The sequence below is a fragment of the Phoca vitulina genome, unplaced genomic scaffold (genome assembly GCF_004348235.1).
Source record: "Phoca vitulina isolate PV1807 unplaced genomic scaffold, GSC_HSeal_1.0 scaffold27, whole genome shotgun sequence".
In the NCBI taxonomy this organism is placed as follows: Eukaryota; Metazoa; Chordata; class Mammalia; order Carnivora; family Phocidae; genus Phoca; species Phoca vitulina.
Genome location: NW_022589730.1, coordinates 7,733,358 through 7,761,184, shown reverse-complemented (window position 1 = coordinate 7,761,184; position 27,827 = coordinate 7,733,358). Strand labels below are relative to the sequence as shown.

The following is a 27,827-nucleotide window of genomic DNA, read 5'->3' as shown; positions in this document are numbered from 1 at the left end:
CCAGTGGCAAGACCTGTTAACCCCAAGAAGATTCCCGGCAGCCTGGAGGGCTGGAGCCACGTCTGGTTCACCTCTGAGGACAGGATCACACCTGCTGATCCTCTACCCTCCTACAGTGATGCCTAATAAATATCTGGCAAATTATTTATAAAACAATTCTGTGTTGTAATCTGAATGGAATACTCGAGGAATGACCACATGTATAAACAGATGCCTGTGTATGTGTGTGTGGTGTATAATGTGAATACTCACCATTAGCCAGGATCTTGGGCTTGTTGGCAGGACTGAAGCAGATGTTATGAAAGATAAGAAGTGGTATATAAGGGCTGCTCTTATGCTTATATTTGCTCATCTCTGTAAGTAAGTCTAAACAGCCATCTAGCCTCAGGATCATTTGTTGCCCGTCTTCTCCAAATGATATATTCAGGAGTAACTTCAACCAAAGAATGGTCAGATTACTGAGATGCTTATTTCCTCCTTTTGGCAACGTTAGAGATAGAAAATTCTGTAAGAAGTTACTCTGTGGGTAAATAGAGAGAATATTATTTTCTTCCTGAGTTTTTTCATTATTTTCCTTGTCCCTTGGAGACCAATTAGCTAGAATTCTGCTCTTCTTTTCCACAACTTTAATTCCTCCTTCCTCCTAACACCTACCTTCCAAATATTCCATCTATATTGTTTCCAGGTATAAGTGAGTAAGTTAAGGAGAACAAAATAGTGCTCAAATTTTAATTCTTACTAATTCTTTCCTGATAATGGGTAAAGTAAATACATACAGTCAACTCTTAATTATTTAGGATGGATAATTCAATTTGGGGATTATTTCAGGCCTCCTGAGTTTTCTCTTTCTGTCTGCCTTCTGGCAATTTTGCTACTCATTAAAAGCTATCCTATGGGGAGGCAAAAGAAACAAAACCCAAATCAGTCTTGGATACCAGTTAACAACTCTAGTAGTACTGAAGAGATCTGAATCTAAGCGTTCTTAAAACTAAAAAAAATCTATGTGTACATTTTATATTCACTTTACCCTAACTGCTTATCTTCACAGATAATTTCTCATGGCTACATGCCATTCTAGTAAACTTAGAAATGAATACCAAAAATATCAGATAGATATTTTGATCAGGGTACAGAAATATGATCACTGAACTTTCATAAATGTCCAGAATATCTCTCATCTCTCTCCTGCTTAATAACCTATTCTGGCCTAGTTCCTGGGTTCTCCTGCACCTAAGTCAAGATGTTGGCTTGAATCTATAAGGTAAATTGAACACTTTTATATAGGACTCTGAGTCTAAAAATGAAATGATACGGACGTGGTAAATCACTGTACTGTACACCTGAAACTAGTATTACCTTGTATATGTTAATTAACTGGAATTTAAATAAAAACTTAAAAAAATAAAAAAACAAAAATGAAATGAGCTACAGAAATATTAGCAACATAACCCAAGCAACAAGTAAACTGTGAAACTACATGCGCACTTCGCACTGTACTTGCCATCACTCGACAGCTACTTCTCATCGCTCAGTCCAAATTAATGCTTTTTGGATTTATCCCTTGCCTTTTCCGTTCAGCTCGATTCTGCCATGATATTGGAGATTTGGAGTTGACACTAGTGATAAAATATATGGCAGCGCCTTAAATTACAAATATGCTATGGGCATTCCTCCTTTTTGCTAGAGCTAAAGATGCTTTCAGACAATTTCTCTACTAGACATGGTGGAGAGAAACCAGACGTTTTAGAAGCTCAGCTGTACAACAGTGCTGGCTACATCTTCTAACGCCTCCAGATGAGCAATGGAGAGCTATAACCGTAGTGCGGCTCAGGGGTTGCCTAATTAGAGCAGAGGAAAAACAACTTGACTGACCGCACCTGAAACAGAGTCCAATGAGTATATACCAAAATACGCTTGAGCACAGTAACAGCCGGAGAGTGGAAGACACCTTCAAGATCATGTTGTTTAACCCGAGAAGTTTACAAATGAAGCTGAAGGAGAGAAGGTCTCCAGCTCAAAGTCACATGTCAGACCCGAGATTAGCAGTCATTTGGGAGTTCCTAGTCTACTTTACCCACGTGCTCTACAGGGAGGGGGCAGGAAGCCCTACCCCTGCCTGCACTCCCACACATGTGCAAATGGCACCACACAGCCAGCTGGGCACGACTTCACATACATATCCAGCCTGTGCCAGCAAATAAACAGCTGCTTCTGGTGGGAGTGGTGGGCCCCTGATTTTCACCTTTTGCCAACTTACACAGTGTGAGTACTCCTGCCATGACTGATTTCAAGATAGCAATGTGATGTCAATTGGGTCACAAAATTCCTGAAAATCAGCAACGACACTCATGAGCCAGCCTGAGTTAGCTCCAACACACCGCTGAAAAGATCGTTCCTTAGTCATAACTGCTATTTATTTGGAGATTGCAGTCAGAGTGGGGTTTTTTGGGGTGGATGGGGGGTGGGGAGCTGACACAGTAAAGGAAAAGGAGACTAAATTCTTAGGAATGCTGTCAACTTTCATAATTTGTCTTGGCTTCCATGTAAAAGAAACAGAAACAAACTACTATGTACTAGTAAATAATAGATAATGTGATCATATTCACATCTTAAAGGATCTTCCAAATTAGGGATTCTGTTCATACATATCTAAATATAATCTCACTGAACATGTGTATTAGAATTTATTTAACTCATTCAATCCCTTGTGAAGTACCCTAGGTTAAAAGCAGTGAGAAGAAGTCAAGTTTTGGCAACGGAGTCCCAGAGGACTGATAACATCACCTATTATGCCATAAAGAAGTTAAGTCTAAGTGGGGAGAAGTGGTTGTGGTTTCACACACCGTTTTGACAATGTAAATTGAACGGAAATTGTTACTACTCAATTTGGTCTACATAAAGACCAATACATTACTTTTATGATCTCAAATAAATGTAAGACAGCTGTCTTTCTAAACCCCTCATTTTTGAGAAAGATAAAATATAATCCAGAAGCTAAGAAGATAAACGAAAAGGAAATGGAATGATCATACTCTAGCTTGTCACTTTTCATGTGTCATCTATCAACTGGCTTTAAACAAAGTAAACCTTCTGAATCCTTTTACAATTTTTTAAAATACAATGTCTTGAAATCATAATAATTTAATCCTAGAAATTGAGTTCTAGATTTTTCATACATTTTCTCAATTAGAAGGATTATTTTACTATCTTTTTCAAGATATGAAGGGGATGCCTGGGTGGCTCAGCCAGTTAAGAGTCTGACTCTTGATTTTAGCTCAGGTTGTGATCTCAGGGTCGTGAGATCGAGCCCCACGTCATCAGGCTCCAAGCTCTGTGGGGAGTCTGCTTGAGATTCTCTCCCTCTCTTTCTGCTCCTCCCCTCACTGTCACACGCACTCTCTCTCTAAAATAAATAAATAAATCTTTTTTTAAAAAAAGATCCGAAGGAAAAAAAAGAAGAAGAAGATAGCAGGAGGGGAAGAATGAAGGGGAGGGAAATCAGAGGGGGAGACGAACCATGAGAGACTATGGACTCTGAGAAACAAACTGAGGGTTCTAGAGGGGAGGGGGTGGGGGGATGGGTTAGCCTGGTGATGGGTATTAAAGAGGGCACGTTCTGCATGGAGCACTGGGTGTTATACACAAACACATGGAACACTACATCAAAAACTAATGATGTAATGTATGGTGATTAACATAACATAAAAAAAAAAAAGATACGAAGGACAGATTAAGTACTTACTTTCTGAATTATTCCTTTACAGTCATGAGATAAGGCCAGATTTGAAAGAAACATAAAAACCATCTGCTGAACGGCAGTGTTCTCAAGAGGCATCTGGGAAGCCAACTTCAGGATACACCCCATCAGAGATGTGGCAGGGGCTCCTCTATACGCAGCTTGAACCGGATACTGTCCACAACTCGACCAACAAAGAGAACTGCAACCTTAAAAAAAACCAGCCTATCACAATGTCTTCTTAGTTTCACTAGTTAAAAACTCTAAGTAGTGAAGTGTATCTGTCCATCAATGACTTACCCACTAACCTATGAACTGCAAATTGGCACTAAAGGCTACTGCTGATGTCTACATTCAGCCTAATGGATTTGCCATCCTCACTGAGGGTCTAATGATCTCCATGGGGCATATTAAAATACTAAGTTTATTTTCTTTTTAAAGAATAAAATATGCGTAAGAAGTTTTTAAACAGTTCCTTAAAAAGACATCTAAATAAAGACTTGTGTAGAAGAACAGAATTTTAGAAACTGGATATAACTTGGTCTAATGTCTTCATTTTACAGAAGGAAAAAAAAGGGGGGGGACACAGTAATCCTGGGGCATGGGCAGATAAATGGTAGCAGCCATGTGTGCTAAGTAAGGGCACAGCCTCAGAGAAGCCCATGACCTGCTCAGAGTGACACAGGTCATAAGCAGCAAGAACCAGCAGTGGTCAACTGGCTTTCCAGAGTCCAGTGTTTTCTCAGTAAATTAAACAACCATATGGATTTATCATGGGAGTAAAACCATCATAAAATAATTAGAAATTCATTTTACTGTAGTGTAACATAAATCTGAAGTAAATTAACTTGTGAAAGTCCATGCAAGGAGGCCAGCTTATGTATAACTAGATCAGAATCAAATACATTCTGCAAAATAAAGTCATAAAAGGCAAGTAAACACAAATAACATAGTGATCTTTCCTGTATTCACACTGTAGAGCAGTATCCAAATAGCAAGGTTTCTATTAAATCCATTAAATGATCCTTGAAAACAAACCAGATAGGAAAACAAAAGGTTTCTTCCTCAATTTAGTAACCTAACCACAATCTCATATTTACATCAATTTTAAGTATAAAAGTAACATAGATTATAGTTTCAAAAGACTTAAAATATGTTTCTTTTGCTCAGTGTTTAGCAACTGATTTTTTTTCCCTGCTTACTTCCCTAAACCCTCAGCTAAGGCGTGAAGGAGGGTGAAGAAGGACAAGGCGCAGATGCACCGGGCGGACGGTCTACTGCACTGGCCATGCTGTCAGGGCTGGTGAGCTGGAGGACGCAGCTGCAGGAGACTCTCCAAGCAGAAGTAAGAACAAGAAAGTCAGTGACAGAATGAAGACAAGGAAATTCTGTGCCATGGTGCGCTCCATACACCACAGTGAAAGTTCAGGCATTAAGAACCTGAAAGTCTGTTTATGTCATCGGCTTCTGCTGGTGAAAGACAAGCTGAGTGAGCTCCAGAAATGGACAGCCCAGAGCTGGGGTGGAGGCCCATGTCTGACCATCAAGGAATAAGCTACCCTAAGCACATGGTAGTGATGAGATGGACTCCGAACTGTTTTGAGTTCCACTCCTTTCTCTGCATATCTTTCGACATCTGGAGAACCCAGCTGCTGAGCAGCTGAATGGTAGCTAGAAGAAAGCATGCGCACTTGCTGACCAGACCCTACATGTATGACCCCGAGTTTTCAAGGGGAAATGAATACCGCCAGCAATCCTACTTCACCTCCACAGTGGGTTTGCTTTCCCTTGGCTCAAACAGCTACTTCACACCTCCTCCTCTCTTCTCAAATCACCTCCACCCTCACCTTTGCTCACTCTTGGCTGTTGGGCTCTAACAATGCACGGCCCTTAGCAGCTTCTCAATAAAACACCTGTTAAAGGAATGAAAAGAGGTGTCCCAACGACATCAGTTATCACAAGGTCAACTGTTTCCTGCTTCTCACCTTTCCAAACTTTCCAGTTTCCACCACGCCAGCTCCCACTCTAGAGTCTATAAAAGTTTTAACCTTTACTTGGTTTTTAAGGTCTTACATCATAATTTTCACTCTCTCAATTTCCTATTAAATTCAATTTCCCACTGCCACACAACCAAGCAGGTTTCTCCCTCTCTATTCCATGAGCTGTCTAATGACTCTTCCTATCTCAACAGACACATACTGAAGTATCTTACAGGACCTATGAGAAAACTTCCCTCTAAACAACACATGCTCTGTAAGTAGAAGAAACACTTCAAAATAGGTATTTGTTTTTCCAGCCCACTTTAACAATATTACTATATAAAATTAGTATTTTAGTATATTCCTGAAAGGCAGTATTGGGATCTATTTACCATTTGGAAAATTTGCAGTATAGACACAAAGTAGCTGCAGGGCAATTTGCATCAATGAATCATCCATCAAAAGCCAAGGCCAGAGAGAGTGCAAGACAGGAACAAGATGAGCTTCAAGAGCTGCTTCCTGTTGTGAAAAGGAAATACAGACAGCATTAGTCTGAATATATGAAAATATAAAATTAAAATCAAGTAAAAAAAAACCAAACCTGTTATAACATAAGGAGACAAAAACTGAATTTATCTTTGTTCTGGTTAGTGCAAGCTGGCATCAGAATCCTGCAGATGGATTCAGCACCTTGCCCAGGACTGCCCTGACCATGAGCCGAACCAGCCTCAGGAAGTCCCTTCAACACCGGGGTGGCCACAATACACAGCTTAGGTAAAAAACATTAAAGAAACAGCTTCTAAACATGTAACTTAAGCAAGATGATGATACCTCACTACACTGAACAAACTCTTATACTCTAATAAACTCTAAGTATTCTGATACGGTTAAGAAATGGAATTTTCTGGTTAAGTAAACATTCTGATCAGTTCTAAGTTCTCTCCTCCACCTTCTCTCTCCTCTGTATGTATGTGTGTGTATACTTGTCTGGTAAGTCTGGATAGATCAGAAGTAGATTACTGTTTGTAAATAATTTGAATATCATAAAATTTAGTTAAAACAATATGTTACATCAATAAATTCTTCAGTAACTCATAGTCTTTATTACAAAGATCAGTTACCCCCAAGACAATATTATGTATACAATCTGTTTGCAGTAAATGCAGCAATTGCTTAAGTGAACAGGAATTACCAGGCAATTTATAGACCCATGTGCTCACATGTGGGTATTTATATAAATACACATACCCTATCCAATTTTATGCAGCATTAATGGCAGAAGAGAGTGGGAAGTTATTCCCAGTGTTCAACCCTCTCCATAAGCTTTAAAGTCATTCCCAGTGTTATTCCCAAAGTTATCCACCCCTCCCCACTGTCCATAAGCTTGGAACAGAGCCCTATGATTATAGAGAAAACAGAAACAATTAGGTATAAGCTCTGTCTCTACTCTGTCATTCTGTTCACCTAGTTTATCTGTATTTCCATCCACTCATCCTTCCTGCCCAGAAGTGAGGAATAGATGTTCCTCTTTTGTTGGAGGTCAGAAAGTCCATCTGTGTTCTGAAACACAGCCTCCCCACCTCCTCAGGGATCTTTATCCATCAATTAGTTCTTCTCTTCCTGTCTCTTTAACGAGTCCCCAGTTTGCTCATTTCTGCTTATATTCAAGCAGTTTACATGTTAGGAGAAACCAACATACTGACTAACTACTTGTAATGCTATGTCTTAAATTATTAATGCTGCTGTTCACGACTAAGCTTCTAGAAAGAGTACTCTTATTGCTGTCACTTCCCATCTCTTATTGAATCCTCAGCTTACTTCAATTTATTTTCCGTCTTGATGGTGCTAGCAAAACCACCCTCAGCACTGCGGAATCTATTAAAGGTCTGTTCTTTCTTCATTTCCATGCAGCTCTCTACCCAGGAACATCTTCAAACTTTCTCCAGCACTCCTTTCCCAGTTGTTTTCTGCCTCCTCTTAAATAGTTATAGTTTCCACAGATATTTTCATATATAGTCTCTTGGGAAATTTCAACAGTTTATACTGATAATTCCTAATACCCCCAACCTATATCACCACTCAGAGCCCCAGACCCTTGTAATCTACTGATTACCAGTCCTTTTCCCCCTGGATGTCCCAAAGACACTTTACACTAACATGTGTAAACCCAAACATTATGCTCTCTCATGCCTACACTCTGCTCTGTTATGTGTACCTGCATTAAAGTAGAGCCTGGAAATCATTCTACATTTCTCTTTTCTCCTCAGTGTCTCCCCACCCTCCTTCCCTTCTCCACCTGCCCCAGCTGGGGTCTCATCATCTCCTGCCTACTACAGTCCCCCACCTCTAATCTTGCCTGTTGTTCATTTACCTCACAGCCACCACGATCTTCCCAGTATGGAAACTCTTTAATGTCCCATGTGTACAGATACTGGAGCGAGGTAGGCATGGGTGATTTGCTGAATTAACCATAAGAGTACCTCACAATTAGTACTAGGAGCATCTTATACTCCACAGGTAAGTTGGAACAGGAAAAGAAATTAAGAATCTTTGCCCCAGAGGACTATATTTATACTCAAGAGTCATCTAAATACTCTTCTTCGAATTTATTCCTTATTAAACAAGTTAGAAATGTAGAAATGCTTTGACTTATTGAGAGATTACACTGTCATAGATGGTTAATGTGATACAAACGTGAACACTAAATTTATAACTAGTACCCAGCTAGCATCTCATAAATCTGTATAAGCAGATCCTACCTGGAAAGTGTTCCAGGGTATTCCCAGTGTAAAGTGTCATGGATTAGTATCAACTGCATCCAGTCACAAGCACACTATGTAGCATAAGGGATCACAAATTTAGTAAATGACACCTCCATTTTGAGTAAAAAGTTCATACATTGGGAATTTCAGTGAAATGTATAAACACTTAATTCCCATCAAATTGTTTTGAAATGTAAATTGCTAGTAACATGTCTCGAACAAATTAACATAGCCTAAGGAATATGTTCAAGACATTCATATTCCAGATGTTTTTTCCAGTTTCATCCCAAGTAAAAGCAAAAAAAGGTAAGAACTTCTTTAAAGGAAGCTCCTATAATTTATCTTTCTCTTATTCATTTGCACAGTATTTCTGTGTGAAAGCTAGTGCTTCAAAAGTGTTGTATCACTATGACAAAGCAAATTAAAGAGTTCAAGACACTATATCCCATGTAACAGTTACTAACACAGTATTTTAAATGACAGCACCAATAGGGCGCCTGGGTGACTGGCTCAGCCAGTTGAGCAGCGAGCTCTTGGTTTTGGCTCCGGTCATGATCTCAGGGTCCTGGGATTGAGCCCTATGTGGGGCTCTCTGCTCAGCAGGAAGTCTGCTTGAAATTCTTTCCCTCTGCCACCCCTCTCCCCCACGCACATGCATGCTCGCAAGCGCGCGCTCTCTCTCCCTCTCTCTCTGGAATAAATAATTATTTTTTAAAAAATTATGAATGAATGAACAAACAAATAAATAAATAAATAACAGCATCAGTGCTCACAGACACAGCAAAACACCTCAGTGGTTCCCAGGCAGAGGGGCTGAGTCAAGGGGCACAGGGAGCCAGCAGAGCTGGAGGTGAAAAGCCTCCCAAGGTGAACAGGGCCATGCCCAGTGACAGCAGTAAGCATTTTCTACCCAAACAGGAGACACGCTCCTCTTCTTTCCTATGGACACAGACACCACCACTTATTTCCTGGACAGCTACCTGGCAACTGCCTTTGAAAGAACATAACCATTCACTCCATCTTAGTAAAATACAACGGAAATGCATAACCATAGAGAAAGAAGCTCAAGTTTGCTTTAGCTTCCAGAAGTTTCAGGGATAAAGTTTAAAATGCTGACATAAACAAGAAATGCCATCAATGTTGAAGAATAACAAGGCATATCCATTTCTATGAATTAACACTGACTTTAAGGGCCAATCAATTGTGCATCTAAAAAAATCTGAAGTTTTTCATGTTTCCTCCTATATTATCTCATATAAAAATTAAACTGTTTAATGGCAGCATTACTATCAAAATTTTGAAACATCGTTCTACTTACTTTACATTCTTCATTTTGATAAAGACAGTTTCTTAGAAGCTGCATGGCAATGCTTAACTCTTTAATGAAACCGTCCTCCTGTTTAAAGAAAAAGCAGTTTAAAAATGTGAACACAATGGCATATTCCACTTTTTCTTTGCAGCAATTCCTTCTGCTTTGGGTCACATTACAATGCAGGTGCCAGGCATGCTCTCCTTGCACCTGACCACCATAACTTTAAGGGGACTGACAAGCTAATGATCTCTGAAAGATGACCATATCTCAAGAAGCGCATCTGCCATGGAAAAGTTATTTCTGTTCTATCAAGCATGGAGGAACTGAGATAGATAATAGGCTCCATGTTTCATCTCAATAAAGTAAAGCAGGTACTGACTGGTTTTCAATCATATCAGGTGTTGGCTGACTTTCTGAATGATGAAGTAAAGAACCTTTGCCTAGAGAAGAAAAAGGAAAAGAGGCAAGAAAAGAAACTGACAAACATGTAACCCCCTGCAACAATAAAATTATTAAATAAGACTTTTTCTTGGTTTCTTATCAAATGCAAGAGAAAGTGTTTATTGCACATGTCGCTGCTATAATGGCCTTAGTTATATACATATATATGTATACTTACAAATTTACAAATACATATGCACTCATCTTCTAAATATGCCTGTATGGCAGATTTCTTTTTAACAATTATTATTACCATCACTATTATATAAAAACTGTGTTAACTTGAGCTTACATGAGCATGCATTTTGAACATGAGTCCGGTAAACTCAATGCTAGAAAGAGACATTCAAAAGTCATGGAAGGAATAAACAGAGATTAGGAATACCAGCTCTACAACCACCCAGCTACTGGCCTTCTCAGTCCCTAGCTGTATGAGTGTGTTGGACTTAGTGTTCATGAGATAACAAATATGACATGCTCACAACACTGCCTGGTATATAGAAAAGCTCAGTAAGTTATATCTCATTCCTAGGAAATCCATGCTTGCTTTGAGGAAAACACCTTCTTTTGTAGTATAAACAATTTATCTGGTAAAATATCATACACACTTCAAAATGCTTATAATAACAAAAACATGTTAATACATAAATCTCATTTTAAGATCTTTAAGTGAAAATTAAGTCTCTCTCTCTCTCTCTCTCTCTCTCTCTCACACACACACACACACACACACACACACACAGACACACACAACCCCAAGCCCAAAGTTGCTAATGCAGAAATCCCTTTATCTAATCTATACCTCTCTTCCAAATCAGGTACCCATTTGTACCAAATACTGATGTCATTTATAAGTATAGGAAATTGGAGAGATGGTCCCTAGGTCACTCCTTCATCCACCCAGATGTTTGGAATTCAGAGCTACCTGTTTCTTTAGGGCTGCTTTCCCAGGCCTGAGAGAATCTAGGTTCAGTTGTGCATTAATGTGCTTCATCTGCTCCATGCAGCTGTCTATTAGATCAGCTAAAAGATAAAATTGGAAACAATCAAAAGAATATTCCATTCCCAAATAAGTTGAAATCACATATAACAAAGTCTCCAAAAAATAATACTTTATATTTCTGACCAACTTCATTTTGATATTTTCAGTGAGAAATTAACAAATCAGAGAAAAATAAAGAGAACTATAATGTTTAACAATTCCAGTGTTTTCAATTTAGTATGATACTCCCAAAATCTACTTTATGTTTTGAGGCATGCATAATTCGCTTTAATAGCACATCACAATTGAAATTACTAAACATGATGTTGCTGTTATTCTCTTTAACTCTAAGACCTGTGTTCCTGGATTACAGATGAAAAATCACAACACTCTAGAAGGGAAATTTATGTGAAAATACACGATCATCTAACACTGTTGTTATTACTATCAAAACTATGTGGTTTTTTTTTCAACTATGCAATATGTGCTTGTGGTTACAATATTTAATTATTATGAAACGGAGTGATGTGTTACTTCTTAAAGTTTCCCCAATAGGGGTGCCTGGGTGGCTCAGTCAGTTAAGTGTCCCACTCTTGATTTCAGTTCAGGTCATGATCTCAGGGTTGTGGGATTAGCCCTGCATCGGGCTCCATGCTCACCATGGAGTCTCCTTATCCCTCTCCCTCTGCTCCTCCCCTCGCTCATGCTCTCTCTCTCTCAAATAAATAAGTAAAATAAAAAAAAAAAGCTTCCCTGATATTTATATATTCTCTAGATTAAGAATCATTACTCAAAAAATAATCTACATATATAATCTTTTCATTTTAAAAGTAATACATGTTTACTGTGTTTCTGTATGAGAAAAACTCTTTAGTCATGAGACTATAAGTTCTTTACATTTTGAATCCAAAGGAAATTAAAATAAACAAGCAGTAAAATGTATGAATTGACAATATGCCATAAAAGTTAATGAGTCATGTGGCTCACCTTTCAAAGCATGTTTCTGAGCCCTTCTACTGACAGCCAGAAGTGACATCAATGCATTTGCAGCAACTCTTTTCAGGACATCCTTGGAGGATTTTCCTTCATAGCACTGCAAAGAATATATATCAAATTGCCTTGAAGAAAACTTAATCCGGAGCAAAACCATTGTGAATAAAAGATGCGGTGTATTTAAAAGGTATTGCGAGGTTTCAACTACTCCATGAAATTCACTGGAACTTGATAAATCATTAAGATTTGAGACTGAGAATGCTCTGTGTGAAAAGGACTGTAGAAGAAACTTACAATATGGAAAAGAGCAACAATCATTCTCAAAGGCTCATCATGTAAAGGAGAAACTGTGCACTTACTCAATTTCACCAGGGAATGTACGTACATTTGTGTAACTTATTAAAAAGGGCCCTCAGAAAACTGATGAATAGGAAAACTGCCATCAAACTCCTCCTATCTTCTTCTTGAGACACAACCCCTCCCCCTCAATTTCCACCCAATATACCCCTGTACCTCAGGGGATGTGGTTCTTTCCATCCTGCATTTCTACAGTCACATTTATCTGTTATATTACATGTTTTTCAAAAAAAATATTATTTCTTAATTTTGTTGACTTATGTACATTTTTTTAAAAAAATCACTTGTAATTTTGAAAATACTAATATTTTGGTATGTTTCTTTTATATAGTTGATATTTGTAAGTTAAAAAATTTTTTATCAAAAATTTCAAATATGTACAAGAGTGAAGGAAACAGAATAACATACACTCTCTTTTTAAAAATTTTGGGCTGAACTATTTCAAGTAAATACTAGATATCATATAATGTCATATTCCAGTATACATGACCATAAAGCCATTATCATGCACAACATATTTAATAATTTATTGGTATCAACCTAATATCCAGTCCAAATTCAGATTTTCTCTTTTGTCTCAAAAATGTCTCCTTATGGGGCGCCTGGGTGGCTCAGTCGTTAAGTGTCTGCCTTCGGCTCAGATCATGATCCCAGGCTCCTGGGATCGAGCCCCGCATCGGGCTCCCTGCCCAGTGGGAAGCCTGCTTCTCCCTCTCCCACTCCCCCTGCTTGTGTTCCCTCTCTCGCTGTGTCTGTCTCTGTCAAATAAATAAAATCTTAAAAAAAAAAAAATGTCTCCTTATGGTTGGTTTATTGGAATCAGCACCCAATAAAGCCCTCACATCCTACCTGTATATCTCCTAAATCTAGAGCACTTGCCATTTTCACACCTCCCAACCCACCCAACAGGGTTTTTCATTTCGTTCCCTTCATATTGTTGAGTTGTTGAATAAACCTGATCAGTCATCCTACAGAATGCCCCACATCCTGGGTCTGTCTGCTTGCTTCCTTGTGATGATCTGAACTTGTCTTCTCTGCTCTGTGTTTCTCATTTACTGGGTACTGTAGTTCCAAAGGCTTAAGTATATTCAGGTGAAATCTTTTGTGATAAGATTCTCACTTGGATATACACATAAAGTTTAATTACAATTTCAAAGGGTTCATAAATTCCAGTGTAAGAACTAGAAGTTCCTGGGGGGGAAATCGGAGGGGTAGACGAACCATGAGAGACGATGGACTCTGAAAAACAAACTGAGGGTTCTAGAGGGGAGGGGGGTGGGAGGATGGGTTAGCCTGGTGATGGGTATTGAGGAGGGCACGTTCTGCATGGAGCACTGGGTGTTATGCACAAACAATGAATCATGGAACACTACATCAAAAACTAATGATGTAATGTATGGGGATTAACATAACAATAAAAAATTTAAAAAAAAGAACTAGAAGTTCCTCATATGATTTCTAAATATTACATATAATTCACATTAGTAATTTTTCCTTCTATTAGTGATTTTCAATGATCCAGTTTTATAATATCACATTAAAATTAAGCTCAAAATGATACAGTTTCACATAAAATATAGTATAGCATACACAGATGCTGACTGGCTGATACTTGACAATGTGACCGTGGAGGAGCCTGCAGGGTTGGGGAGGCCCTTCCAGCCCCACCACCAGGGGCAGTGTGATTCCATCTTAAATACCTCCCTTAGGCTGCTGCCTCTAACCAGGCAGGTCCCTATTTGGCCAATGAGTTAGATATTAAATGCCCAGACCCAGGGATGCTTGATAAAGATCACGCTAATGTGACCTTGAAGACGGTGGGGAAAAGGCGGAAAATTATTTAGGATAATGAATATGCTTGGAGTATAATCAGTATAGTTAACTATGAGCATCCTAATTTGCCTATAAACTTAATCTTCACCACTAATAAGAAAACTGCTCCCCTATACACACCCTCATTGAACCTGCATGCATTAATGTTTTGAGGAAAACCAAAATGATCTCATTGGAATATATTACTCATCTACTCTCTACAGCAATGAGGGAGAAAAAAAGAGATAAGAATTCTAGGGAAACAATTGTGCACATAAATGTCTTTTATTCCTTCATGAAATCTCACTGAAATGATAGAAATTAAACACCAAGACAGACAGACACACTCACTCACTCACACAAGTCTAGAAACTAGAAAGCAGATGGATGAATAGCAAATGCAGTAGCAGGCTTGAGAAGGCAGAATACCACCCCCGTCCATACAATGAATTGCAAACGGCTGAGGAAATTTAGCACCAGGTACCCCTGGAAGTGATAACAAAGGAGGATTATTTGAAAAATCTCTGAGAACCAGTTTGATGACCAGATTTTGCCCACGACCCACCAATCTCTGCATAGCCAAGCCACTCTTCCTCCCCACCCCTTCCAAGAAGCTGCAGATTTAGTCTCTGGAGAAGCTGAACTAAAGCATTCTAAACTGGCAAAGAAGAGGCATATTTGCGGGTGAGGGTATTACACTGAGAACAGGAAGGATTAAGTGAAATGTGCAAACTGATTTCTAAGACCCATGCTCTCTCCCTCCTACTTTGTGGCAAAACACTTGGCAGCTGGGTTTTCACCTCCAAGCAGGAGATCAGAAGATTCTTCTCTCGGGAACCTGACAAGCTCAAGAAGGCAGGCCACAAAAGGCGACGGCCAAATGCCCTTACATAGTACAGCTTTCAGATGACAGGCTCCACTCTGATGCCCAGGGCTTCCAATCTGCTTCAGATCTCCCAGTTTCAAATGCAGCAGACAACCAAGATTACCAGATACGTGAGAAAAGCTCCTAACCAGAACACAGAAACCAAAATAAAGAGTAAAAAAAGAAGAAAAGAGAAATTATGTAAGAAGAAAACTTAGTAAGAGTTCCAAACACATAGAACACACAAGTAGAGAGGATGTCAGTTAAGTGAAGGAGGAGTTCAGATGGAAAGAACCATCATGAGGGGCACCTGTGTGTAGTCAGTTGAGCTTTCGACTCTTGGCTTTGGCTCAGGTCGTGATCTCAAGGTCATGAGATTGAGCCCTGTATCAGGCTCCACACTCAGCACAGAGAATGTCTGAGATTCTCTCTCCATCTCCCCCTACCCCTCCCACTCCTGCTCTCTCTCACTCTCTAAAATAAATAAATAAATCTTTAAAAGAAAAAAAAAAAGAAGAAGAAGAACCCTCAAGAGAGCCCAGCACAATGGATTAAATAGACCCCACCTAGAAACCTCATCTGGAAAATATCAAATGCTGGAGACAGAAAAAAATTCTTAAAACTCCCAGGGGAGAGAAAAATCATAATGGCTTCAGCCAGAAATCATAATGGCTTCAGATTTTTCCACAGTAACATGAGAAGTTAAAGGGAAGAGACAAGGCCTTCTCAATTCTGAAGTGAATGACTTCTAATCTAGACTCCTCACTAGACTAAAATATAAATTGAATGTAAGGTTAGAAAAAGACTCAGATGTCTAGATCTCAAAAAAAGCCTCTTATGCACCTTTACTCTGGAAGGTACCAGACAATAGAACTCTATCCAAAGGAAGGCGGGAACCAAGAAAGGAGAACATGGGAGACATGAGATCAAAGGAAAAGCAGAGAGGTAAAGGAATTCCCCAGGAAGAAGGTGAATGGAGATCCTAGGATCACACTGGGCACCATGCAGGTAAGAAGGAACTGGGAGTGATTTCTTCCAGAACATGAAGCTGACATAAGTTCTGTCATGTCTGAATATACTGAGAGGACATTCGATTGCTGGCAAAGAGCATGGAGTTTACCAGTGATAACAGAAAACTCAGCAAATTTAAAAATAATACAATAATTATCTCTAAGGAAAAAGGAAGCTGTGAAGTTCAACTGTGTCCAGCATTTTCACAGACTGACCACCACATGCTGCCTCCTCTCTAGCCACCATGAAGACACAGGATAGCAGGGAAAGGAGAAGGGAGCCCACTGTGGCCAGGTAGGGCCGTGGGGCCCAGAAAGGGAACTCAAGTCTCATGTTCCAAAGCAGGAAGTCAACAGATAATGTTTAAAATGGAATAACCAAGGGGCGCCTGGGTGGCTCAGTCATTAAGCGTCTGCCTTCAGCTCAGGTCATGATCCCAGGGTCCTGGGATCGAGCCCCGCATCGGGCTCCCTGCTCAGCCAGGAGCCTGCTTCTCCCTCTCCCACTCACCCCTGCTTGTGTTTCCTCTCTAGCTGTCTTCCTCTCTCTGTCAAATAAATAAAATCTTTAAAAATAAATAAATAAATGAATAAATAAAATGGAATAACCAAGATAGAGTAATACAAGCATGTTAGAGACATGGAAGGGAAACATAAAACAATCAACTAAAAGAGGTATGCATAGTTGCCTCTAAGAAGAGGGAAATGAAGGAAAAAGACAGAAGTCTTCTACTTTGGATACGAAACTTATAAACCTGTTTGGCACTCTAAAATGTATACACAGAAAAATGGATATGAAAGCCAAAAACTAAAAACAAACAAAAAAGAAATAAACAGGATTAACATCTGGTAAATCCACCTACTGTTCAACATATACTGAAGGTTAGAGCAGAGGATTTAATTTCTACCATTTGCCATGCAGCACTTATTACAGACTGAAGAGTCGTTCCGAGCATCTGTGCACAGAGCAGGGGCACATGGCTCAAAGCACGAGAAGCCTGGGAGGCTAAGGTTCCATGTCAGATAGCTGAAGTGACAGACAACTAGCCACTGGATGATGCAGACACACAAAAGAGGAAAAATAAATCAAGAGGATACAGAGCAAGAAACAGCATGTCTTTTTGCCAACCATAGGAAGAAAGAAAATCAAGACTCAATGTAATTTATTTAAATTTTATGCTCTTTTTAGATCTAATTCCTTCTATACATTAAGTGATCTAGGTCTTCTAGGTCAAGACTCTTTGCTTTCTTTCCAAAAGGCACTGATATAAAGAACGGGGTTTTTAATTACAGTGAACATTCATTGACACAGCCGTATCTCAAATAGATAAGCCTTTTCTCTCCAACGGATTTACTCTTGAACTTCACCATTCACTAAAGACTCGTGCAAAATCTATCTCCTAAAATGCAAAATAAGGGTTTGTTGTTTCCTTCCATTACTATCCTTAGATATCAGACCAAATATAAGGAGCAGAATTAATTCAACATCTCAATTATGAGCAAAATCTATTACTTATATGTCTTTGCAAATGAATCAATACTCAATATGAGTATCTCACTAGGGAAGGCAAAATCCCCATTAAGTCAAATGTGTTCATTATGTTATGGTCAACAGAAAATATAGTCTCTATGGACAAAAGATATATATCATAGGACATATATGTCAAAAGACAGACTAGTTTCTAATAGAATATTCAAATCCTCAAACCTCCTCAAAATGGAATTATGAAAAAATAAACTTGCACATAATTTAAGATATAAATACCAAATGCAAACTTTCAATACGTATCCCCTATGGGAGAGTACAGTAAAGCAACCATTTAAAAGATTCTCTGCCAAGACCCCTTAATTGAAGTTACAACATAACAATCTATCAGGAGGATGGAGTTTTAGAGCCAGCTTATACAAACTTAATACAATCCTCTCATTTTGCATTTGCATTTTAAGAACTGAATTACAAAAGGTTAAGTGATATGCTTAAGGTCACACATCTAATATTTCTGAGTAAGGTTTTATAGAGAATTGAAATAAACCTCTGAAGTCATCAATTTTAGTATACTCTTTCTTCTGACCAAAGACTGTACTTTCCTTTCCTTTGTATAAAACCTGGCACAACACACAGCCTACATGCATGTATAGCAAGAAACATATGTAATTTATCGTTATGTGTTGCTGGCTCATGTATTTGAATAACATTTTAATTCACATATTATCTTTATATAGGGCAGAACAAAGAAAACACAGTGTTTGTAGTTTTAAAAAGCTCATTAATAAATGTCCCATCTCATGTGAGGCATACTTTTTCTCATTAGTATGTCACAGGGACACTTCCTTTCTTTACTTTCTTTGTCTTAAACTTGCTTGTGCCCTTCTAACAAATGTCATGTATTTATATTCTACTGTTTACGTGAACAAGAAGAGTATGATTTATTAGGAAAAACAGCTTATATAAGTGGTTAAAGTATCCATATCCACACAGAATACTTTACATCTTTTATAATCTGGAGGAAATGGAGAGGAAAATTGGCTAGTCATTAGGAAAATCACTGAGATACCCTGTGGCTCTAGGATACCTCGTTTTCTTTGGCCAAGAAGGTAACAGCAAAAGATTATAAATGATAGCTTTAATAAGGAATATTATAAAATACTAAAGAAAAATAAGGAGCAAGGTAAATTTTAAAAATTCCTGTGGCACAGAATTTTTCCTATGTACATTTATTTTAATCTGGTGCATCAACCAACAGGGACTCATATTTATCACAAGCCTAATCACGATTCCTTGAAACAGCACGACCAACAAGGGAGAGAAAGCAGCTAGGAAATAAAACAGCTTTGGTTTGGCCTGGCTGGAGGTCCTTAAATTTCACCTGGTCCAGGAGGACTGGCTCCAGGACTCATGGTCATGGCTATGGTCAAGGCTCCCAGAGCTACTGGGCATTCCTGGCCTGGGCAGGGGAGAGGGGCAGGTGCACTCCCCTCACTGAGGGCAAGAAAAGGATGTGGGACTTCAGGAATCATTTACATTCCCTGAAGGGGAAAGTATGTCCTTAAGAGTGGTAAGATCGGTAAGATCGAAGGCCCCTTCCCTAGGGAAAAGAGCTCCACTAAAGCCAAAGTTAGGAGATTAATAATGCTTTTGAATTGGGGTAAGACCACTGTAAAGGTGTGAACTTGAGTTTCCTCTTATAATATTCTTTAAAGTGCAAAATCAGACTCAGTTAATCAAATAAAGCCTGTTGTTCTGATGGGGACTGAGACAACTGGGACACTATCCAGCTTTGGTTTTAAGCTACGAAGAGCTGAGTGGACTGAGGGAGGCTGTGGCCTCCCAAGAGTAAGTGACTTTGAGCAATGCTGTGAGGATCTTTTCCCCCTTGAGTTTCAGCTTCTGAAGGAGCTCCTGGAGACAGGAGAAAATGTCAGGGGACCCTTTATCAGTCTCCTTATCTTTGCTCTGAAAGTAACTGTAGTCTGTTGGGCAAAGGAGAGGGAGACAAAAAGCCCCCCGAGAGCTCTGAGCCCCACCTTCAGTGGGTAGGTTTGAGCTGGACCAGGAGCCGTCCTTGCCTCTATCAGCCTCGTCTGCTTTCCAACATGATGGGAACCGCTGCACACAAGGCACGAGTGGTCATGCCAGCAAGATCTGCACAGCCATAACTCCCACAGGCAGAAAAGGGGCAAAAATCCCCAAACTCAAAGCAGCAAAGAGACAGCAACAAATCGGCAGACTGGAACAACCTTCTGTCTTTGTAAAATGTGGCTGGCTGACCAGGGGAATGGAAGCAAATCCGTCAAGGCACAAGTCTACTTCTTTTCCACCTTTCAGCAAGAAGATAAAAATCATAAAACCATGATTATTAAAAAGAGAGATTCTTAATATTGAAAACTCTAGCAATTTCCTATTTGTAAAAATGACTACACAACTTAGGAAACACTTCAAGGTTTTTTTGGTTAATCTATTTATAAAATCACACTTTAGTGATTTTAGAATGTTTTTCAATGAACAAAATTCTTGGTTCATATTTTAGGACTGCAAAAAGTAAGTTTATAAGTTTATAAGGCAGCATGGTTTAGAAAGGGGGCATTTTCTCATAAATGTACCAACTAACTCCGCCTCCCTCTATAGACAAACCACCTTAAATATATGTAATTCACTTACATAAATCAAATGTATGTTCAGAGATGTAGACATGTCTTTAAAATGGCAAGACATTATGAATTATACCTTCATTCCTGCAATATAACCATTTTGGTCATGACACGGCACATTACATTTTGGTAAACTGCTGGATTTAGATTTCTAATATTTCATTTTGAATTTTTATATCATAATCATTAAAAAAGCTAGTCAACATCAGAGGACCAGGACTGGAGAGGAGATGGTTAATTTAACTTTATATGCTTTTGTTTCATTTAAATGGTCATAATGAACATTAATTCAAATGATTGAAAAAAATTTTTATAAGGCCAAGACTGAAAGTTGATTTATTTAAATACTAAACAAAGTTTTTGAAAGGTCAAGAAATCACATACCTGAAGAATTACTTCATTAAGTCGTTCTAGAGATTTCTGATTTTCCTCAGTTTTATCAAGAAGTGAAGCCATTGATGGACGGTGGCATACATTTGCTTTATCCTGATCTTGGAGATGCCTTTTTGCTTCCTCAGTCAAGAGAACAGAAAGGAATTGCAGGCTGGCGGTAGATAACGCAGGGCATGTGGTAGACAAACCCACACATGTGCACAACATATCTGAGAGAGAGAATACTTTCTTTTTAAATGTTTGAAAATGTCTTCAAAATTAAAGAAGTGAATCAGATCAATTTGAGTAATTAAGTTTATAGCCTTTTTATTTCTAATGAAGTAAAGCTATCAATACTTGTAAGTAACACGAGAATAACTCTAGTGTTTAAAAGTAATTTAAACAGTCAATATTAAGACAACAGAATCAAGGAATCTATTTAATTCTCATTTTATTCTTTTTATACGGGTTCTTTTTGATATGAAAGAGTGTGTTTGCATATGTGTGTGTACAAATGCACATACACACGGGGCGCCTGGGTGGCTCAGTCGTTAAGCATCTGCCTTCGGCTCAGGTCATGATCCCAGGGTCCTGGGATTGAGCCCTGCATCAGCCCCGCATCGGGTTCCCTGCTCCGCGGGAAGCCTGCTTCTCCCTCTCCCACTCCCCCTCCCCCTGCTTGTGTTCCCTCTCTCGCTGTGTCTCTGTCAAATAAATAAATAAAATCTTAAAAAAAAATGCACATACACACAATATTTGCTAAGACCCAAAATGAGAGAATTATATATAGATGAGTACTGATTCCCTCTGGGGTCTTTTGGGATCCACAAAGTCTCTGGAGTTTTTAACTTTTTAATTTTTATTTCAGTGCTTACGAAACAAAATTTCATGTAACTGTACTCCGAGTTATCTAGATCACCACTGCATAATTGTGTTTCTGTTTTCAAACAAGTTGATGCTAAACAGTACTTACAAGAGTTAGTATGCAGTGTTGGCATGGTGCAGAAACAAACGTTTCATGGTAGTTCAGAATACAGAACAAAAGTGGTTATGCACAAATTTGCAAACATAACACAGATTAGAAAGAATAGGCAAGCCAACTCAAAAGACTCTACACTGAATCAGTCATTATTAATTTCCTGTTATGATCACTGATTTCATCAAAGAAACATTTGATGCATATTAATTTTATTAATTTGAGTACAACTGGTTTGTAATTTTGTTATGTTTTACTTTTAAATCATTTGGAATTTATACTTCTGTAAGAGTTATAACCATAAGAATTTCTACCTAGATTTAAGCTAAAAGAAATTCTTATTTTCTTAAGTAACACAAGAAAAATAATTTAGTGAGAGTGGCGTTTCGTGAGAATTATGATCATTTAAATGATGTCTAAATATGACTCAGGTCTGAGAAAAGACTGTTCTAGATAACACAAGTTACAAAGTGATCATAAGATGTTTTAAATATGTACGAGCATATGGGATGGAAGCTAAAAACAAAAACAACTCCATGATAAGGAATAGCAACAATCATTTTTATTAGTTATGTTTTCATAAACATTACTATTATCAAAGCTAGCTGTTTATGTAGTAACTTATTTCTGATTAGCACCATATTATATAAACTGTGTGTGCATTTTGAATAAGGACACAGTAAACTCAGAAAGATTCTGAATTCTTATTTTATCACTAGGGAAAGTGTCAGGTAAGCAGGCTTAAAGCAGGGACCAGCAAACTTTTTCTGCAAAGGGTCAGAGAAGAAATGAGTATTGTACGCTTTACAGGTCGTAGGCCTTTGTCACAGCCATTCAACCCTACCACGTAGCAGGGAAGCAGCCGTAGGCAACACGTAAATGAGGACGGGTGGCCGGGTTCCAACACAATCTTATTTACCAAAACAAGCAGCGGGCCACATCTGACCACTTGGCTTAGGTGTCCCGCATTAGTACCTTGCTTTATGTTAGCAGTGACTCAGGTGGTAAACTAAATTTCCCCACAATGGATGTAAGAAAATCTCAATTACACAGTCAATCTCTTTCAGTTTTAATCTCTTTTAACAAAATAATGACTTCTAAATGGACACTCTTCCTCTTAGGTAAACTCAGAACTCCTATCTTCCAGATAACAAACAATTTTGCTTCTTACTGAACATGTATTTCTCCATAAAACTTACTTCAACACTACCACTCTGGTTACAAAATGTACCATCCATCTAAATCTATAGAATGACCAAATGATAAACTAAAATGTGAAAAAAACAAGTTGACTGAATTAGTGGTAACTTGGAAGCTTAAAAGAACTCAATTTTGAATACATTTAAACTAGCCATTTTTAAAAAGTAACATAAATGTTATTTATATGCATTTATGTTTTAAAAAAGTCTTCTTGCTATGCTAAAATTTGCAAGAGACTTTATGAAAAATTAGTAGTTATTTAAAAAAATTTGTTTATGCTAGTTACTTATATGGAAAACATCTTATAAAAATAATTAACTATACTACACTCTTAACCATTTCTGTACTATAAGAAAATCCTTGTCTTGACACAAGACACTATTTTTATTATAAGTTTCCATGTTATCATACATACAGAATTTTAGGTGCAGGTTTACCCACTTACGGTGCATATACGTCAGGAAAGAGACTGGTTTCTACGTCAACAAAAGGAAAATCTTTCTCATTGTTTTATAATCATGTCACATCACATGTCTCTTCATAATACCACAGGATTTTCTTAACCTGTTTTTATAGTTTTTTGAACTGGGTTTCAATTTTTCAAAAATGCATTTTTGAGGCTCCTCAAGAGCACTCCAAATTTCTCAAAGTAAATACCTGGTTTCTCTTTCAAATGCCGTGCCGTAATTACTTAATTTTAAGAAAAAAATATATAAAAATTGTAAATAATGATTATCTTAATTTTCATTAGCAGAAAGATCCACAGCCTAGTGAGAGTATCTTCTTACCGATCACCGCCGTCCAGTGCTTGGCCAGACCTGCTGTCATAGACGGGAGAGAGGCAATAGCGGCTTTCCTCAGGAGTGTAGCCAGAAGGTTAAATAAATGTGTCCATGTGTGATAAAAAGCCGATATCAACTCTACATCTATGACATTAATGAAAACAATTCAATTTATTAACACAAAGAATAGGAAATACAAAGCTCACCAGATACTTCATTACACTTAAGAGGCACGCACCTGTTAGACGAAAACAAATGTAATTCAGCATGATCCAAAATTTATTTTAATTAACTTTTTCACTGCTTCTTAAAGTTCTCTCTCATCTACCCCCTACATAAAGACAGATACACACTCATGCATCCTCCTCTCATTAACACATATTCAGTAACAATTCAGAAGGTATGACAAGTCATAACCTAGGAAACACACATTGTGCATACTGTAAAAGCATGGCATTGTTTGTGCTACTTTTAATAAAGTAAAGTTTCCCCTGTTGTCTTTATCCTCTTTATGCAGGGGTGAAAGAAGAAAGCACAATGTGCCAAGGTCATGGCAGAGAAGAAAGGAGAATTTCATTGAACAACCGAGAGTACTGCCCTCAGTGAAAACATGACACTAAAGAGGATTCTGCACCTTTGCCTGTGGCTGAGAAAATAGCAATTAACCTTCTATGGTAAGGACAGCTTTTCCCTTCTCTCCACGTGGCAAAGGGGGGTTCGGGAGAAGCAGTAATCCTAGGACTATCTTCTCTGACCATGCCACCCATAGTATCTGGCAGCTTTTGCCAAACTCTGTTACCAAGCAAACTAAGGACTTCCATTTCAGGGTTCTTTTGGAAATGGCATATTCCAGGAGTTCGGATTATAGCAATCCTTGGTGTGTGTCTCAACCATTTTGTCATTCTCAGCTCTGTAAGGAGTCTTTTCAGACATATGTTTCCTCCTCATCATCCCCATGAAGTTTTAATTCCATAGATTCTGTATATCTATATATCTGAATACAGATTCAGTATATCTGTACTTTATACATAAAAACAATTAGGTATAAAGCTTACTGATTTTAGTCAAGATAGCCAAATAAAATATTTAAGTTAAAAGTTAAAATTAAAAATTGAAAAGCAATTAACATTTAACTTAACTTTATAACTACTTTTGCTAAATAACTTTCAATATAGTTTACTTGCTCCTATAAAATGTATTGAATTACATATGAAAATTAGCAAATCATATAAATATATACTAGAAAGATAATCAATATTTTATAAAACCATTCACAACTACCTTTCCAGAAAAAATTTTTAAAACTCATTTCTTAAAAAATTGTTACTGAACTTTTACCTTTTGCTAGATATGAGAAAATGACTTCTAACTTAACCAGCTGCCAGACATACACTCAGATATCAGTAACATTTTTTACTTTATTTTCAGCAATTGACGTAATTAATGATGGGCCAATTAACTTACATAATAATAAAACATATACTATTTGTATTTAATTCTCAAAGCCCAAGTCACACACAAAAGCAAGAGGATCAATTAAAAAAACAATCCACAAGTCAGCCAATGACAGTCAAGACATGATATGACTTTGGGATATCTGGCCATATGACTTTGGGATCAAAGTCCTCCAGTCACAACCATCTATACACTATAGTTTTTAGCAATGATATTTATTTCCTGTTTATCTTCTCTGAGCTCAATATCAGTGCTTCCCAAGTGATATCTAAGAAACCCAACAAGAGAAATTAAATACTAAGGAATAAGATTTTATTGGGTAGAAATGAGCTCTGAAGGGCCACAAACCATTGTAACAGCTAAGATTTTTTCCCCCACCCCTTTCCCCCAAGATTCAATTTTTGTTTCTTGAGGGGTGATATCACCCTCATAGTGAATGCATGGTCTATCCTGATTTGCTTAGTTAGGACATCACTACCACTTGTAAAATTTCCAAGTAAAGAATTACTATTCTTCTAGCACCAGAATATTTTAACACTAATGAGACACTGAAGACTAGATTTGCTGGCATCATAAAACATTTCACTCACCTAAAACCAAACAAATCTATAAAATTCAAAAACTTAAGTAATAATTAACATGCAAAGACCTATTTAGCAATAGCCAAATTATCGATTACTTCATTATAAAATCTTTTAATTATTGTATTTTAATTCTGTTAAAGATTCTATATTGTTTTAATTTTAACTTTTCATCAGAGTGTATTTTTCAATAATTTAGGACTTTATCAAAATGTTTGATATTATATGCTACACTTACTGATACTTGTTATTGCAAATAAGTTATTAGTAGGTCATTTGGCTGTACCCATAGCTTATAAGAATAATTACTACCTGAAACTCACTGTACTTGCTAATATTACATACAGAACTTTCCTCTCATTTAAACTGACAGCACAGGGGACATTCTTTCACTATACTACATATTTGTCTCAAATGGTTTCCTGGAACCACTTAAAAGATCCAAACTATAAAACACATTATAAAAGCCTTCCAAAATATTGGCAAAGCACAACATAAAATTTAACCTTGAAGTGAGTATCTGGTGCAAAGTAAGACTTTTTTTCCTCAATATCATTTGCTTCCATCCTAAACTTAAAGAAATAAAGCTTACCTAAGACATCTTTGGTGCATATGGTGAGGACCCCAATGATGTTTGTGATAAGAGGTTTCAGAAGCTCATCCTGAATCACAAGGTCGGGATCTACCAATAAACATGACTGCAGAAGCCTGGACAAAGATGACAGGTATTCTAGGAGAAAGGATACCTATTTGAAAAAAGAGATAAAGGAAAACAAAACATATTATATGAAAAGTCTAGCTCAGTGATATTTCAGCTTTCTATGCATTATAAGTTACTTTCTTTGTAATGTATATTAATAAAAAACTAAAAATATTAATCATAATTTTTAAAGATCTAAAAGGAATGCACAGCACAAAGTATTCTCATATTATAAACATGCCATTAATTACCACATTAACACTGTCAAGTATAATAATACCAAACAAAGCAGTATTTTCAAAGTCAAATTTCAAATTCCATTTAGAGAAAGAACACCTTTATAGTTTTTAAGTAGCTAAACTGTGGAATCAATATATTCTGGAAGTAGAAAGGGGCATTCCAATGCCACATATCATATAATTTTATAAAGAAAGATTACAAAATATACTTCAACACATCCCCTATCAGGCAAAATGCAAGTTTGTAACATTTAATTTCCTTATTGCTATGAAGTCTTTTTTGTTGCCTTTGTACTCTACTGATTGCAGTTACAGCAAGTCTGACTCTGATGCATGAAGTGTTACCAGAAACAGATAAGCCATGGAAGGTGAGAGCCAACGAGAAGCATCCGAGAGAGAACCACGGAATCAATGAAGCCTCTCACGAGCCCACGCGCTCCGCCCAGCCACACTCGCCGCTTCCTCGGTGCCTCTACACTCTCAGCTCAGATCTCACCCTTGCGAGGCCTCCTCTGACCACCCTGACAAAACATAGCACGCTCTCCCTCTGCCACACACCCTTTCACCCATCCTCGTTTTGCCCATACCATTCGTCACCAGCTGATAAAACACTTCACATTTTATTTACTGCTTACTGTCTTCTGCACCGAGGACAGAATTCATGTGGGGAGGCATGTGTGTTTGCTTTGTTCACACATCTGTCACTGGCATCTAGAACATAATCTGGCAGAGAAGAGGTTCCAGAACTTTCTGGAATGAATGAGTAATCTTGTGTGAGGACAAACAGCCACGAAGCACATCACCTACAGGTGATGAAGTGAGAAGAGTGTAAGTTCTGGAACCAACCTGTATGAGCTGGAATCCTGGCTCTGCCCCTTTCTATGTGAGCAACCCTGGACATTTCCAGCCATTTACTTTTAAAATGAGGCCACTAATGATACTTCATGTGACTATTGTGAGGATTACATAAATTAGTACAAACAAGCACTCCGGAAATGTGTGCTACTGTTGTTATTCATTCATCCCACAAGTACTAAATGAGCACCTTCCATGGGACAGGCACTGCACTCAGCATCCAGAATACAACTGATATGTAAGAACAGGCAAAGCCCTGCGTTCATGGA

At 37.9% G+C, this 27,827-nt stretch overlaps 1 protein-coding gene across 2 annotated transcripts in view; it reads right to left on the bottom strand.

Annotated features, from left to right (window-relative positions):
* Positions 1-27,827, bottom strand: part of RTTN (rotatin) — a 151,762-nt gene that overhangs the window by 9,980 nt on the left and 113,955 nt on the right. For both annotated transcript variants that reach the window (XM_032422642.1, XM_032422641.1), the window contains exons 38-46: positions 26,357-26,510; positions 23,735-23,872; positions 20,783-21,000; positions 12,200-12,305; positions 11,156-11,253; positions 9,796-9,873; positions 6,108-6,234; positions 3,743-3,945; positions 253-520 (exon numbers count right to left, since the gene is read on the bottom strand). In XM_032422642.1, the coding sequence (XP_032278533.1) occupies positions 253-520; positions 3,743-3,945; positions 6,108-6,234; positions 9,796-9,873; positions 11,156-11,253; positions 12,200-12,305; positions 20,783-21,000; positions 23,735-23,872; positions 26,357-26,510 (1,390 nt within the window). The remainder of the gene's footprint in view (positions 1-252; positions 521-3,742; positions 3,946-6,107; positions 6,235-9,795; positions 9,874-11,155; positions 11,254-12,199; positions 12,306-20,782; positions 21,001-23,734; positions 23,873-26,356; positions 26,511-27,827) is intronic.